This window comes from Sturnira hondurensis, unplaced genomic scaffold, assembly GCF_014824575.4.
Source record: "Sturnira hondurensis isolate 20B ecotype Veracruz unplaced genomic scaffold, ASM1482457v3 Scaffold0006496, whole genome shotgun sequence".
NCBI classification, from domain to species: domain Eukaryota; kingdom Metazoa; phylum Chordata; class Mammalia; order Chiroptera; family Phyllostomidae; genus Sturnira; species Sturnira hondurensis.
In genome coordinates this window covers 20,964,953-20,982,745 of record NW_028079127.1, presented here as the reverse complement: position 1 = coordinate 20,982,745, position 17,793 = coordinate 20,964,953, and the positions used below count along the sequence as shown (strand labels likewise).

The 17,793-nt window shown below is 40.9% G+C and overlaps 1 protein-coding gene across 20 annotated transcripts in view; it reads right to left on the bottom strand.

Annotated features, from left to right (window-relative positions):
* Positions 1-17,793, bottom strand: part of CLASP1 (cytoplasmic linker associated protein 1) — a 283,994-nt gene that overhangs the window by 239,326 nt on the left and 26,875 nt on the right. For all 20 annotated transcript variants that reach the window (XM_037049839.1, XM_037049840.1, XM_037049841.1 and 17 more), the window contains exon 2: positions 3,164-3,647. In XM_037049839.1, coding sequence (XP_036905734.1) covers positions 3,164-3,358 — 195 coding nt within the window. In that variant the 5' untranslated portion in view covers positions 3,359-3,647. The remainder of the gene's footprint in view (positions 1-3,163; positions 3,648-17,793) is intronic.

Below are 17,793 nucleotides of genomic sequence, written 5' to 3'. Positions count from 1 at the left end.
GGTAGAGCCTTTTCTCTATATGTCAGCTCACTTATGGCTCAGACAGTGCACTTTCCCTTTCCACTGAAGTCTGTGTTTACGACTAGAGCTAAAACACCAGAGAAAAAAACAAAAGGAGTGAAAAGGTAAGGTCAGGGCAATACAGAACAGACCAGACTGGCAGAGAGCAAAGCAGAGCAAAGCTGTCTGGCAGTAGAGGAAAGTAGCCCCAGGGCATGTCACAGCCAGACTGCCCTGTGCTGCTTCATAATTAAGCTGTAACACTATTAAGCTACTCCACAGGCCATGCTGTTTTCATAGTAGTACTATATCACAACTGAGTTGTTTGCATTGAATAAAATTTCCTTCTTCACCTTCACTGCACCCCAAATTGGGGATTCCTGTTGACGTTGAATTGGCTCCAACAACCATTGGTTTACACATATAAGTCTTAGTATTCTCAGCCAAAGTAAGAAGCCAAAGACAAAATTTTCTCCACGTTTACTTTTCTAAATTATTCTTAAAAATTAATCATTTGGCATTTTTTTTCTTAAAATGCCCTCTCCAAGTCAACACACACACACACCCAAACACATCCTGCTGGACAAGAACTTGACCGCCTTTTTTTTAACAAGGCTACTCACAGCCAATAAATTGTATCCTTAAGCCTGAAATCTTGAAGACTTTTCACATCTTCCTTGTCCTTCATACATCCAAACATATGAAAAACAAGCACCCAGTCCTCCTTTCTAATGTCTTTATTGCAATTTGTTTCTCCCTCATTTCCCATTGGTCCTAGTCCACTCTACCTTCTTCAGATCCCTAACTCCTCAGGCCCCTCCTCTAGCACCCATGCTGCAACTGCAACTCCCCCAAGGGTCCTTCAATGGCTGCTATTGCCTGGCAAGTCAGTTTCAAGGTCTTACCACTTTGCCAGGTTCCTCTAAGAATATTGCTCAGCTTCACTGGAACAGAGCGCAGCCAAGAGGGGGGCCCCAAAAAAGGATTTGGAAGGGGTCCAGAACTCAAGGTGTCCAAGAAATATTAAGATGTCCTCACCGCCCCTCCCCCAGGTGTCAGTGGGAGGAAGGGACAAATGGAGCAGGGCCATTGAGAGCTGCTTTGCATACCAACAGTTTCGCAGCTAACCTCTGGAATAGTCATTGAACATATCTACAACCTGTAACGGGTTTCATAGATATGTTAAATAGTTGTGGCCATGCCTTGAGCCAGGGAGAAGGGAGTGGCTCCTACCCAGGATGTAACTAGGGGCTGGTCCCCTGAGTTAGTGCCTGTGTGACAGCTTGGAATTGATTGGCTCCACACCATGGGGCCACACCTGCCCAGACTCACTATGGCAGCCCAGTAAAGCTGGGAGGATGTGAAAGTCCTGGCAGGTGTAACCGATTGTGGGAGGAGTCAGAAATGGGGCTGCAAAGGAGCACTTGCACGGAAATTTAAACGCAGACTCCGCAGCCACTGGAGAGAGAACCACAAGGTTTTAGCAGAGTGAGGACCCCCCACCCCCCCTACTCTACCCCCCACTCTGACCCAGGTGAAAGAGAACCACACGCTTTGCTAGAAGAGGGACCTCATGCACCCAGGTGAAGAAGAAAGCCACACGCTTTTGGTGGAGTACGGACCCCTGCAGCTTTGATAGAAAAGGCCCATGCGGCTTTGGGGTGTTCCCTTTGGCTGTGTGGCCTGGGAAGCAGGAGAGACTTTGCCTGGAAAAACGGGTACAAAGAACTCTTGCCAGTGGACCTGAGAAGGTGCTGCATGACTTTGGATTAATTAGAGATCCTGCCTGGATGGCAACACAGCTGACGATACCAGTGGCCTAGAAAAAAATGGACGTGTGCTTTTTTCCTGATTTACAGTACACAGAGTTAGGACAGGGGGAGAAGGGAGTGCTGTGTGCATAGGCGGATATCCTAAAGGACTTTGATATTTTAATGAAGATGTTAGGTCTGTATAGTATTAAATTAACCTTTTCTTTTCACAAATGTCTGGCATTGAGAGATGTCTTTCCTCTGGTGGTGGAGAGATGAGCCCTGTAGGTATTAGTACACCGTCCTTGGGAGGGGCCCCTTTTGTTCTGTAGCAGTTTTTGGCATCCCTGGGTGGACCCAATATTGCCCACCCCCACTTGGACCTCTGTTCTGTTAACAGTTCTTGGCAACTCCACCGGGACGATAATTGTCTGTTGTAGACTGACCCCCTCAGGTGCAAGAGAGTGAGGCTTTGGAATTTTCCCAGTCTCTGAGGATTTCTCTGCCCTCTTGAGGGCATTGGCAGCCTAGTCATGCCTGGTAAGGTGAAAAGGAAACGAAGTGGGGAGGGAGCGGAGACGTGAAAGTGTTTTGGGTTGAAAACTTGGTTGCTCTGTGTTGCTGCTGTGTGGGCACTGCCCCAGTCAGGTTCTCTGTGCAACTGGTTCTGACAGGGATGGCTCTGGTTCTGAAGGTCATGAACTGAGGTCCAAGGGTGACCATCTGATTTATAGGGTGTTTGCAAGGTCTAAGCTTCAGAAAGCTGCAAGATGTCCCTGCAAATCTAGTGACTTTGAACTGCCAGATACTGAGTTTAAATATAGTTTTTCCCAGTGTGGGAAAGGAGCAGGCAGGGATTAAAATGGAATTATGGTTAAATCTGGATGGGTAAAACTATGTAGGAAAGGTTGCGAAAGTTATAAACCTAGAGGACAGGAAACCTCAACTACTCATTTTCTGGTTTTATGGGAAAGGGGCAAGTCTCTGCCATTGCTTCATTTCTGATCAGAAATGCTCTGTATGTGATGATCAGGTTTAAGGTCACCTGTAACCAGTTGGGGAGAATGTCTTTGCCGCTCGGGATCCAGGGAGGATCATTCAGGGCTGATGAGTACTCCAGCCTGAGGCAAAGGAGCATGTCTCTACCATGAGACCAGACCTGAAAGACCATGTCTCTGCGGAGGCACCGGTACAGGAGAATGCCTCTACCTGGGTACTGTTCTATTTTGCTCTGTATCTGCCCTGAAAAGGAAATTGAGGATTGCAGGGAAAGTTAACACTTCATGCTCTGTGTCTTATTGGAAGGCAAGGAATCATGTTAATCACTCACTTAGGATTTTTTTCCCTAAGGATCAATTCTGATCCACCAAGGCGGCCCAGCCACCCAGAGTGCTTTCTAATACACAGCTTACCTTGTAATTGCTAGAGTTCACCCAAGAGGTAGCAAGTCCATCCACAAGTTTATCTAACATGGTCTGGTCATGCTCAAGGTCAGCAGACTTCTGTTTGTCTGAGAAATAGTCTATAAGTTCTTGGCCAACCTGCAGTCGTTTCCCCACATCCTTTTGCAACACCTGTGCCAGACAGGACTCCATGCGAGGCTCCATGGTGAAATTCAAATCCAGATCCAGCAAAAGCTAGAGGGCAGTCAGGGTGACACCCCCCTCCCAGTAAATGTTCCCAGGAGGTCGTCTCTTTGTTTGCTGAAGATTATTAAGAGTCTGTGTTTCAAAGATGTAATCCGGGGAATGGCAACAATGCACCATGTGTGTCTGAAGCGCAGCTGGGTAGGATATTAAAAGTTGTTTTTAAATAACTAGTAAAAGATAAAGGAGTGAGTGGCAGAGTGATGTTCTACTATCGGGTCTCAAATACTCTGGAATTCAGCAGGCAATTCTGAAAAGTAAGAGGAGAGAACAACAAATCAGCACAGATAACGTAACACTCAAATGTTCTAAAACACTGTATCAAAGACAAAGCAGTTCATGCTGCAGGATCTATTCACAAGTAGAGTGAAAATCAGAAATGTATGGCAACCATATCAGAATAACATAATTATTATTTTTATCAGGAGAACCACTGAAGCCCAAGTCAAAGAGCCAATGAGCTATACAGTTGGTGGGTTGAATGTTTTTCACAATTTTCCAGCTCATAAATGCACCAGCAGCCAGCAAAGCAATCTCAGCTTTAGCTGGCATATTTATTTGTAGCTTAAATTTTGCTTCCCACCAAAAACTTAACACTCTGTATCTGGAGCTTATTGCCTTACTCTGTTTTCTAAACAACCAAATGTTAGAAATGGAGTGGGCTCCACAGTTTACCACTGACCAAAGTGACAAGCCTGGCAACACTAACCAAAGTCAAAGCCAGCACCTACATTAAACTTCTTGCTCAGTAGTTTTACAACAGTGAGGAGTAGACTTTACCACACCCTCCTCCCAACAAAGAAAGTAATGAAGGAAAAAAATGAAATCAGCTCATATTCTGTTCAGTTACTGACACAGTGCTCTCCACTGACAGATAGTCGCACCATCTGGGCCTGGCATTTTGTTACAAAAGCAGGAGATCTGAAAATCACGTTTGGGATAGGGCAAAACACATGATACAGAAAAGGTACCCAAATCCTTTTCATTAAATGAACAAGCTGACCATTTAATCTATAGCTGCTGGAGCAATTCTGATTGCTCACTGATTTTTTTTCAGCACACCGATTTTTTTTACTTCAAAAAAATCAGCACACTGATTTTTTTTACTTCAATGCCTTTTATTCTAACTTAAAAACATCCACAGAAAGCAGACCTTCAAGATGCAGCATCTCCCTGACACTGACACTGCTAAAGAGAAATGCTTTTCACAGCCAACATGAACACCAACTCTCAGAGGTTCTAGCAGGAAATCTAAACTTTCAAACCAAGTAAAATTAAAATTCTGTGCAAGGTAACTCTTCCACTTGGAGCACAGTGATTCTTTCCCTAACATCAAGCAGCCCCATCCCTCCTATCAATACAAAAAGCACAATGGTTTTTGCAAGTTCTAGAATCAGAGATTTTAGATACCAATAAGAATCATGTAAGTCAAGTCATTCAATGAGGAAAACCTGCCTTCAGAGCCCCTGGTGCATGCTTACACATCCTCTGCTTTACTGCTTCTGACAATGCAGCAGGCTAGGGGCAGAAGAAAATTCAAAACTCACTATCTTACATGGCAATCCTTCCTTAAGGGGAGGAGGGATCTATTTTCCAGTCACTTCCATATCCTGGATTTAGTTCCTCCCTCACAAGATCCTGAAATACATAAGCAGCTATTACCCTTCTGTCCAATTTTTAATTCAAACAAAGTATCTCCAGTTCCATAACAGCTCATATGCTGGACTAAAGAAGTTATCAGTGATACAGGAATACAGAAGAAACCAACAATACCTTTCCTTTCTAGACCCAATTATTAGTTCAAGAAGTAGATCAAACAAGGTTGGGCTTGTGAAATGGCCACAAATTCTTTGCTTCCCCTCCCTGACCAAGGTGGAATCTAAGTCACCTTGAAACTGGAAAAGACACTGGCGTTTCAGGCTGCCTGTCACTACCAAACATAATAAGCAATGATAGAGATTGAATTTTTATGAATCTGGTAAGATAGCAGGTTCATACCCTAAGAGACCATCTTCCCTTTTCTTTCCAGGCAAGGTTTTTATAGCAGGGAATAAACAAGGTGCGGTGAGAGGTTTTAAAATTCAGGGAGGGTCAGGTAGAAGAATCGGCAACATTCCTGTTCTGGGCAGTTAGCTGTTCCCAGGGGCAGGTGGTCATTTGCCCCTCCCTGAAATACAATAGCCTGGAAGCTTTCACTTGTCCCTAGGAGGTGAGGTCAGCTGTTTTCCCAGGAGCCAGGATGGACCTTATCTCTAGTTTCTGAAACAATAGCTTTAACTTATACATTACTTGCTAAGCTTATAACTATTTACCTTAAACTAAAATTTTCCAACTCTTAAGTCCCCTATCAACCTCCCAGAGTGACTCTTGAATTGGCCCTGCAACTTGCTTTGGCTAGATGGAAATCAGCAACTGCAAAGCAAGCAGAGGTCTGACACCAAGCACTGGAGCCTGCCCTCTCAGAATGCTGCCCTAAGACTGCCACACTTTAAGGAAGCTGCTCTCTAGCTTCCTAAACACAAGAACCCACATGCTCCAACTGACTTAGCACCAAGTGTGAGAAATGAGTGAGGCCGCCTGGTGTTGGAAACTGCCCTGCCTACTTTCAGAAGTTGTAACCCACCCTCCATGGCTAAGGCTGAGTGAAAGACCTTGGGACCATAAGCCACTAAGGAGACAAAGCTTATCTCCCTGGTGAGGGCACTGCCAGTGCCTCCTTTACTTCACCCTGCTTGGGCCTGACCCCTGACCAGTTAGAAAATGACAGGTAAGATTCCCCAAGGGAGGGATAACCTAAGACAGGCACAGTCTCAAAGGGGCCCTCAGGGAAGGACTTGGGGGGGGGGGCTATAGACAAAGGGGGGTGAGGGACCCTTGCCCCTCAGCTTTTTCTGATCTGAGTCCTCATTCTGTCTGCAAGAAGTCTCCTAATCTCTTGGCTGCCTTACTTCCCCTGCCTGACTTAAGCCTGAAACAATGCCAGAGGGCAGTACAGCCCTGGGCAGGAACAGGTGGTTCCCCTGGGTCACCAAGCCAAAGAAAGAATGCATAAAATCCTGTGAAATCTGCTTTGCTAACAAAGTCCTCAATTTTCTGATAAGGGTCCAAGCATGAAAAGAGTTTGTTTCCCAAAGTTTTGTAGCCCTTTAGCTAATTAACCCTGACTCAGGATAATCCCTAAAGAGTTCTTTGTATGTTATCTGTTGTTTGATCATTACTGCCTGACAATGATTGATGAAGACCTTCCTTGAGGTAATGCTCCCAGAAAAGCAATAAAAGCCTGTCCAGGAAAGGGTCAGGGTGCTTTCTCTCTCAGAGAGTGGCCATGCCGTCCCTTTTTCTCCACAAGACTTCTGTAGTCCGTGGAATTTGTTCATTGCATCCATGGATACCTGTTCCTAATCCCTGTGACTGGTCCTGTAGTCATCGTTCAAGACAGTGGCATCACATAGAGATCACACAGAGCATCACTCTATAGTAGTGTTGATATTAGAAATTACTCAGAATGTAACACTATTTCTAAGTTATTTTAAAAATAAATGAATAAAGATTAACTTTCACATATTTTCCAAAATAAGAGATAAAAGTGATACAGAAGAAAAGGTAGGTGAGGTTAGAATAACCAAGAATAAACTTTGTCCCCTTAAATTATCAAGCTAAATTTTCTCCTTTTGCAAAATCTCACTATGGAAGCTATGGAGCCACACTAAATGTTACTAAATCAATCACCTAGAGAAGATAAATTTCAGGCATTTCTGAAAAATGCCCCAAGTCTTTCAAACCCAACCCCAATTGTGACAGGCCTTTCATTCCTCAACATTACCATCCCCCCACTAAAATACGGTATTTTGCGATGTATAGTGCATACTCTTTTGCCCAAATGTTTGAGGGAAAAATAAGAATGCACATTTTACATGGGTAGTACCTGAAATATCTTGTATCAGTTTTTGTATTTTGTAATTATTTGTTATATAAAACTTCTTTACCATAGTATGTTCAAAATAAATGCTAAAATTCCTTTGTAATACAAAACAAAGTATCTAAATGTAAATAATTGACTTAAAAAATTAAAGTGAAAGATCGTTTTCCCTGAAAATTTGGGCCAAAAACATGGTTGCTCATTATACTTGGGAGTGCATTATACACAGCAAAATACAGTAGTTAGGTGCCAAGGTGCTCTCTACCCTTTTCCTGCCACAACATCTTGCTGTACAGGAACAAAGTAACAAAAGGTCAAGACAATGGTCCTATGGTCATTCTCCCTTAGAGCTTCCTGTAAAGTAGAAAGTAACAGAGCAAGCTTTACCATAATGGAAAATATACAAGATGAAGCAAAAGTAGGTTTATAGTTGTGAGTACACAGAACAGTTTATTCTTACATTATTATTTATTAATTATATTACTTTCCATACAAACAACTGTAAACCTACTTTTGCCCCTTCCTATAAAAAATGGAATCAACTCTGCTGAGTCATTATGGAAAGAGTCAGGAGGCTACAAGAAACATGGGGTCTATGCACATCTGTTCCTCAGTTCTCAGAGTTGCACTATTAAGTTGCCAAACAAGTTGACAAATTCAGTTCAAGAATGAATCATAAACATGCTGGAGCCATAATCATCTTAGAACTGTTACTTGGACATACATGGACTTCCTTCCTGGTAGTTTTCACCTCCCTTGTTTGCATATTAGAATTAACCAATCCAGCAATCCTTCCTTTGCATGACAGAATTACAGTTTGTGGATTTTGCCTTTACAAACTTGACCTTTCTTTGTTCTCTCCAGAGTGCAGTTTGGGTTGCTAACTGAATCTGCACCTCTCAGATCACAACACTTTTGCTCAAATAAATGCTTTTTATTATTTATTACAACCTCAACCTTTGTTTGGTTGACAGCCAGAAGAACAGTACAATTCTGCTGCAGGCTAACAGGCAGAAGTTAAACAGTACCAGTTTCCACAAGAATGAGTAAGACAGTCTGATGTAATGAAAAGAATTCTGCCCTCTAGTCTTGACTACCAATTCTGAGTTGCACTCTGAATACTGGCTCCACACACATTAAAAAAGATTAAGAATGAAAAGAGGTTGCAGAAGACATTATTTAACTATAGTTCCTATGTCTATCCTTACCTTTCATAACTACTCTGTGGCACATAGGTACACAACTATAGAGTATTAACAGTGGAGAATGGGGAGAACAGAACCAACCAGAAGCACTGCAATTTCTTAAGTCTACTGTAGACTTCTCCATAAGTTAGAAGTTAAAAGTAGCACCATTTTTAGCCGGTGGCTTAAAATGAGTTAATGGTCATCATAAATCTGTGGGTTGGCTGGATTCAGCTGGGAGATTCTGCTAATCTTGCATAGGATCATTTATGCAGCTGATCAGCTGGCAGCGTGACCAGGGCTAAAAACTTTACAATGGCATCATTCACATGTTTGAGACATTGGTACTGGCTGATGGCTGGACATCCTGCCACACATGATCTCTAACCATTCACAAATACAGCCTAAGCTCATTACACAGTGAACTTAGCATTCCAAAACAGCAAAGTGAGAAGCTGCTAGGACTCTCAAGGCCTAGAGCCCAGAACTTGCAAATCACTTCTGACACATTCTACTGGTCTAAGCAAGTCACATCATATATCACACCTCACTACAGAAAATACAAAAGAAATAACTATAGTGTATAACTTTATGTGTAAGTACTTCCAACATACCTGGACAGAACAAAATATACATACTCACCAAAAAAGCCTGTCAATATAAAAATTCAACACAAACACAGGGTGCACAACTACTTTATTTCACAAGAAGAATGTTGCACCTGCCAAATAAGGTGTTCAATTACTGTGGTCATTCAGAGAAGGGATGGATCAAGAAGGCCTGGAATGACCAAGTCAAAATTACATAAACAAGACTTGGTTTGAGCTCTGTCTTAAAATGTGGAGAAAACGTGTACCCATTAGTTATGGCACTTAACAGGAGAAAAAAGCATGAACAAATGAGGGAGTTGGGAACTTGTGAATGGCTGAGGGAAGAAGTGTGGTAAGGCAGAAACAGTGAGATACCCATCAGGTATTAGCACTCCTACTTTGAAGATAAGGAAACAAATCTCAGAAAGGTTAGTTTCCTAGAGAAACTAACACTGCCCAGGGTTTTAAAGCTAGTAACTGTAAGGCCCTAATTAAAAACCAGATCTACCTGCCCCCAAGTTTTATATTCTTCCCACTATTTTATTGTACATCATATTGTTATCCCCTCATTCGAAGTCCAAAGGATGAGTGCTCAATTGAAAATGAAAATGCTGCCCTCACCAATGTAGCTCAGTTAGTTAAGCATTGTCCCACAAAGCAAAAGGCTGCCAGTTCAATTCCCAGTCAGGGCATATGCCTGGGTTACAGGTTCAGTCCCTGGTCCAGGGATGTACGAGAGGTAACTAACTGATGTTTCTCTTTTACATTGGTGTTCTTCTCTTCCTCCCTCCTTTCCCCTCCCTCTAAAAATAAGGTACATCTTTGAAAAAAGAAAGAAAATGTTAAATAGCTGAGGCATGTAGAGCATAAAAAGTAGAGAATAAAAAATACAAACCCTGGGAAAGAAGACACCTACCAAAAAGGGTTCCTAGTGGCTTACTTATGTATAACATTTACTTACTCAATTTGAATTTTTTTACTGTATTTTCATTATTGACACTATTAGAGATATCCCCCCTTTCCCCTCTTTGCCAATCTCCACCTATCCCATACCCACCCTTCCCTCTGGCCATCACACCCTGTCCTCTGTGTCTACGGATTATGCATGTATGTTCTTTGGCTAATCCCTTCACCTTCTTTCATCCATTACCTTCCTTCACCTCCTCTCTATCAGTCTGTTCCATGTATTCATGCCTCTGCTTCTATCTTGTTTGTCAGTGGATTTTCTCCATTAGATTTATATGTAGATTTATATGTAGAAACTACATATAAATGAGATCATACGGTATTTGTCTTTCTGTAACTGGCTTATTTCATGAAGCATGCTAATCTCCAGGTCCATCCATAATGTCACAAAAGGTAAGATTTGCTTCATTTTTACAGCAGTGTAGTATTCCATTCTGTAAATGTACCATTCTTTTACCAACTAATGTACTGATGGGCATTTAGGCTATTTCCAGATCTAGCCATTGTAAATGCTGCTGCTATGAACATAGGGGTACTTATACTCTTTCAAACTGGCATTTCAACAGTCTTAGGATATATTCCAGAAGTGGGATCACTGAGTCAAAAGATGTTCCTTTTTGTTTGTTTGTTTGTTTGTTTTTTCACTGCTTTTTGAGAGAAAGAAAGGGAGACAGAAAAACACCAATTTGAGAGAAAAGCTGCTTCCTCTACATGCCCAGTCCAGGAATCAAAACCACAACCCAGGTATGTGCCCTGAATGGGAATCAAAACCTCAACTTTTTGGTTATGGAATGACAGTCCAACTCACTGAGCCACACTGGCCACAATTTTAATATTTTAATGAAACTTCACACTATTCTCCACAGTGGCTGCACCGGTCCACATTCCCATCAACAGTGCAGTGAGGTTCCCTTTTCTCCACATCCGCACCAGCACTTGTTTGCTGACTTACTGATGGTAGCCATTCTGGCAGGTGTGAGGTGATGTCCCATTGTGGTTTTAATTTGCATTTCTCTCATGACTGGTGACACTGAGCAGTTTTCATATATCTAATGGCCATCTGGGTATCTTCTTTGGAGAAGTGTATATTCAAGTCTTTTCCCCATTTTTTAATTAGACTGTATTCCTGGTGTTCAGTTGTACAAGATTTTTATTTATTTTGGAAATCAATCCATTATCAGATATATGATTGGCAAATATGTTCTCCCATACACTGGCTTACTTCTCATTTTGTGTGGTTTCTTTTGCTGTGCAGCTTTTTAGTTTTATGTAGTCCCATTTGTTTATTTTTTCCTTTGCCCTAGGAGATACATTGGCAAAAAGATTGCTACACTATGTTTCTTTTGAGATTTTACTGCTGATGTTTTCTTCTATGATTTCTATGGTTTCATTTATAATTAAGGTTTTATATGATTTATGATTTATAATTAAGGCTTTTATCCATCTTGAGCTTATTCTGGTGTGTGGTGTAAACTGGTGATCTAGTTTCATTTTTTGCATGTACCTGTCCAATTTTTCCAACACCATTTATTAGTTTTCTTTTTTTTTTTAATATAATTTTTATTTAATTCTTGTTCAAGTACAGGTTTCTGTCTTATATTCCCAACCCTGCCCGCCCCCCACCCCATGCTCCCCGCCTCCCTCCCCTTTCCACCCCCCACCCTTAGTTATTGTCCATGTGTCTTTTATACTTGTTCATGTGAGTCCATTCCCTTTTCCCCTATGATTCTCTCCCCTCTCCCCTCTGGGCCCTGACAACCTGTTCCATATTTGAGTGTCACTGGTTGTATTATGCTTGCTTGTTTGGTTTGTTTAGATTCCTGTTAATGGTGAGATCATATGATATTTGTCTTTCACCGCCTGGCTTATTTCGCTCAGCATAATGCTTTCCAGTTCCATCCATGATGTTGCAAAGGGTAGTAGTTCCTTCTTCCTTTCTGCAGCATAGAATTCCATTGTGTAAATGTACCATAGTTTTTTGATCCAGTCATTTACCGATGGGCATCTAGGCTGCTTCCAACTCTTGGCTATCGTAAATTGTGCTGCTATGAACATCGGGGTGCATAGGTTCTTTTGGATTGGTGTTTCAGGGTTCTTAGGATATACTCCCAAGAGTGGAATTGCTGGGTCAAAAGGTACGTTCATTTTTAGTTTTCTTAGAAAATTCCATACTGTTTTCCATAGTGGTTGTACCAGTCTGCAATCCCACCAACAGTGAACTAGAGTCCCCTTTTCCCCACAACCTCTCCAGCACTTGTTGTTTGTTTCTTTGTTTATGATAGCCAATCTGACTGGTGTTAAGTGGTATCTCATTGCGGTTTTAATTTGCATCTCTCTGATAGCTAGTGATATCGAGCATCTTTTCATGTGTCTCTGGATTCTCTGTATGTCCTCCTTGGAGAAATGTCTGTTCAAGTCCTCTGCCCATTTTTTGATTGGGTTGCTTGTCTTCTTTGAGTGGAGCCGAATGAGTTCTTTGTATATTTTGGAGATTAAACCCTTATCTGAGGTATCATTGGCAAATATGTTTTCCCAAGCTGTTGCTTCTCTTTGTATCTTGATACTGTTTTCCTTAGCCATGCAGAAGCTTTTAATTTTGATGAGATCCCATTTGTTTATTCTTTCCTTTATGTTCCTTGCTCTAGGGGACGTATCAGTAAAAATATTGCTGCGTAGAATATCTGAGATTTTCTTGCCAAGGCTCTCCTCTAGGGTTTTAATGGTTTCACGGCTTATATTTAAGTCTTTTATCCACCTTGAATTTATTTTGGTGTATGGTGTAAGTTGGTGCTCAAGTTTCATTTTTTTGCATGTAGCTGTCCAGTTCTCCCAACACCATTTGTTGAAAAGGCTGTCTTTACTCCATTTTATGTTATTGCCCCCTTTGTCGAATATTAATTGACTGTAGAGAGTTGGGTTTATTTCTGGGCTCTCTGTTCTATTCCATTGGTCTATGTGCCTGTTTTTGTGCCAGTACCAGGCTGTTTTGATTACAGTGGCCTTGTAATACAGTTTGATATCAGGTATTGTGATCCCTCCTACTTTGTTCTTCTTTCTCAAAATTGCAGCAGCTATTCGGGGTCTTTTCTGGTTCCATATAAATTTTTGAAGTGTTTGTTCTATGTCTGTGAAATACGCCATTGGTACTTTAATAGGTATTGCATTGAATCTGTAAATTGCTTTGGGTAGTATGGACATTTTGATGATGTTAATTCTTCCAATCCATGAACACGGTATATGTTTCCATTTATTTGTGTCTTCCTTGATTTCTTTCTTCAGTGTTGTGTAGTTTTCTGCATACAGGTCTTTTACCTCCTTGGTTAGGTTTATTCCCAGATATTTTATTTTTCTTTTTGCTATCAATTTTTCCAACACCATTTATTAAAGAGACTGTTTTTATTCCATTGTATGCTGTTTCCCTTTTTAGATATTAAATTGACTATAAAGGTATGGGTTGATTTGTGGGCTCCTTGTTGTTCCATTGATTAATATGCCTGTTTTTGTGCCAGTACCAGGCTGTTTTGGTTACAACGGCCTTGTAGTATAGTTTGATATCAGGTATTATGATACTCCAAACTTTATTCTTCTTTCTCAAGATTGCTGAGGCTATCTGGAGTCTTTTTTGGTCCCATATAAACTTTTGGAATATTTGTTCTGGATCTGTGAAATACATTGTATCTATAGATTGCTCTGAGTAGCATGGCCATTTACTTTAATGATGTCTTTCCTATCCATGAACACTGTAAATGCTCTCAACTCATTTGTATCTTTCTCAATTTCTTTCTTCAATGTCCTATAGTTTTCCGAGTACAAGTCTTTTACCTCTTGGTTAAATTTACTCCTAGGTACCTTATTTTTTTGTTGCAATAGTAAATGGGATTTTTTTCTTAGTTTCTCTTTCTGATATTCAGTATTGGTGTACAGAAATGCCACTGATTTCTGAATACTAACTTTGTATCCTGCTACTTTGCCAAACTTGTTCATCAGATCTAGTACATTTTTTGTGGAGTCTTTAGGGTTTTTATGTACAGTATTGTGTCATCAGCAAATGACAGTTTTACTCCCTCCTTTCCAATTTTGATGCCTTTTGTTTTTTCTTCTTGTCTGATTGGTGTGGTAGGACTTCTAATACTATGTTGAATACAAATGGTGAAAGCAGACATCCCTGTCTTGTTCCTGGTCTTAAGGGAGTTTTTCCTTCTCTTGAAATTTCTCGAATACTTTAAGAAAAACAGGCATTACATTTTTTCTTGGCAAATTCATCTGTCAAGCCATCTGATCCAGGATTTTTTTTTTTGTTCGGAGTTTTTTATTACTGCTTCAGTTTCACTAGTTGTACTCTATCTAGTCAGAATCTCTGATTCTTTGTGATTCAGTTTTGGAAGACTGATTCTAGGAATCTATCCATTTCATCTACATTGTCCAATTTGTTGGCATATAGTTGTTTGTAACATTTCCCTACAATCCTTTGAATTTCTGTGGAGTCAGTAATTACTTCTCTTTAATTTCTGATTTTATTTATTGGGTCCTCTCTTGCAAACTACACTTTAGGGAGAAGCCTGCACTAAACTGCCTGCCTGCCCTGTGTTTCGGCCATCTGAGCCAGTCCTGATAAAGGAGTTCCTGGAATTCTATTTCACCCAAAAGGACTGAGGCGTTCCCCATCCAATTGAAGCTACACAGCTCCCACCAACCAGAATGGCTCTCTTCTAACCAATCAAAACATTGCCTCTTGGATCAATTAAACTGAGAGGATTTGGAATCCTCACTGGCATGAGGACAGAACCAATCAGGGAACAGAGGCGATAACTTCTGATTATAAAAGCCAGGACCCCTCTGACTCTGAGAGTGAACTTCCCCTTTCCCCTGAAGACTTAAGATTGTGTTCCCCAGCTGAGCTGAAACACAGAAGATGTCTCACCAGAATACAGCAGAACAGACCAACACAGACCAGACCATCACAGCACAACATATGCAGACACAGAGCAGAGAAGAGCTATCTAGCTTAAGAGGAGCCTGGCACCAGGGGTGCCTGGTGGCTATGCTGTTTTCACAGCTATGTGGTATCTCAATTGAGCTGTCTTACATTGGTAAAGTTGTTTTCCTTATTCACCACGCCCCAAACAGGGGATTCCAATTATCATTGAATTGGTTCCCATGACCATCAATTGACAAAAACACAAAAACTAATCACAAATAAACCACTCATGAAGCTTTGATGAAATAATAATCTATATCATAGTACCAAGAAGTACAATTTAAGTTACCTGCATCAGTTAATCGATAACTACATCAAAAATCTCCCTGAAAAATATGGGAAAGGCACAATACTTTAAAAGTCAACTTTGAAAGCCAGAAGTTAGCAGAATTTATTCACNGACCATCAATTGACAAAAACACAAAAACTAATCACAAATAAACCACTCATGAAGCTTTGATGAAATAATAATCTATATCATAGTACCAAGAAGTACAATTTAAGTTACCTGCATCAGTTAATCGATAACTACATCAAAAATCTCCCTGAAAAATATGGGAAAGGCACAATACTTTCCCACAATACTATGGGAAAGGCACAATACTGTCAACTTTGAAAGCCAGAAGTTAGCAGAATTTATTCACACTAAGTCCAAAGTGGTATGTTTCAATCAATAAGACTTTCTACTATAAAAATTTTTATAATTATAATAAGGTCTGAAATTTTAAAGAATTTATTTATTTATTTTTAGACAGAGGGGAAAGGAGAGAAAGAGAAGGAGAGAAACATCAATGTGTGGTTGGCTCTCATGTGCTCCCCACTGGGGATCTGGCCCACACCAAGGGATGTGCCCTAACTGGAAATCAAACCAGCAACCCTTTGGTTCACAGGCTGGCACTCAATCCACTGAGCTACACCAGCCAAGCAGGCTGGTCTAAAATTTTAAAAAGACACTGCCCTGCCCTGCCAGCAACAGTGAACGTGTACACACTATTCTGATTACTGGAAACCACAGAACACAAGACTTGGTTCACGGCCCTCAAAGAGATGGCTGCCTAGAAAAACGGGAGAGACAGAAATGCAAACAGTTATAATAGTATCAGGACAAGCCCTAAACCAGAGGTTGTGGAAGGTGCTGTGTAGATGGCAGAGAAAGGAAAATAAAATGCTACCTGAGGGAATTCAGCTGGAAATTTCAATGATGTAAACTGCAACCATGCAGATATAGCCCTGGCTTTCACCACGTAAATATGTAGCCAAAAACTTCCCTATCTCCTATGAATTTCCACAGTAGCTTCAACAAACAAGTGGAGGGCAACATCCCCTCCTTTCCAGCTCTGCAGACCTTTAGCCTTAAAGATGTCTCCTCTCAGGCATCAGAAACCTCTCCTTGTCTTACACTTCCCACTTTCCAACCACAACTGCCCATCCTTCTAGCTCTTTTGTTCAAGCACATGAACAAAATTCAACTCCAACCTCCTCAACTCCATAAATTCCTTTCCAATTTCACATCCCTTTTAGTCTGGATTAAATTCCATGGGCATGTTAATAGTTTGAAACTACCCTCAACTTTCTCTCTCTGTAGTAGTTGCCTAGTGAACTCAAACCCTGGATGACCTCAACACAATCAGCCGCCTTCCCATACTTGCAGAAAACAGTCGATCACGGAAAGAAAACAAGCACACACATTGCATACTTCAAAAAGGCCTTCAACACCACCCAGCATTCCAACTCAGATTCTCTAGCAAGTCTGCTTGCCCTTCAAAATGAAGTTCCCAAACACCCATTTATCCTACCCTGCAGCTCCCTCCTGATGATATTCTAACTTCCTACTTGGTTAAAAAGCAAGCAGTATCAGGCAACTTAGATCTTCCACCACCAGCATCTTTCTTCCTCCTGTGGTATGAGGAAAGCACTCTAGTTTTCTCCTCCTCAGACCTTTGACTTTCCAAATGTCTGCTCTCCACCATCAGCAAGCTCTCCTCCACTGACTCATTCCCAGTACTTTATAACTTCCTCCAAATCACACATCTTTACAAGGCCTTCTCTTAAGCTCAGATGTCTTTCATCAATATCACCATTAATAGTGAGGCTTCCTTAAAGAGCTATCTATATCAACTCACTACACTGATGAACTTCCTGTTCACTCAATGGCCCCCTAGACAGGGCTTCTCCCACCACCACTACACAGGAGCTTTTCTTGTCAGAATCACCAAAGACATCCATGCTGGTATATCCAAAGACTTTTCTAAATGACTTCACTAATTGCAGTTCTTAGCAGCATTCCAAAGCTCACTACTTCTTCCTCTAAAAAATTTACCATATCTCTAAAAACAAATGATCGCACCCTGAGACATATCTAGCTGCATAGACTCAAGTTTCTTTAATGACCTCTACTCCTCCCCTTCCAGAGCTCTGTTAATGAGCTTAAACCAATGCCTCTTGCCTTCTCTCTTTCCTCACTCCAAAATGATCAGCATTCATTTCCATCAATTAAAAGTTGCCTATAAACTGATGACACCCAAATTTGTATCACCAGGCCAAATATCTCTGACACCCACCCACAGGGTGCTAGGGTAGAGTTATTAAAAGGATGTCAGAATTCCACATACACACCTAGCACTATCCATGAACTGATTATTAATATCTTCTAATGTGTATATATGCATTTATGATTTTTTTCATGCAAAGATAATGTAAGAAGTATTTCTAAATTTTTTATTTTTAGTTTGATAATTTTTCTAAATTGACAGGTACTA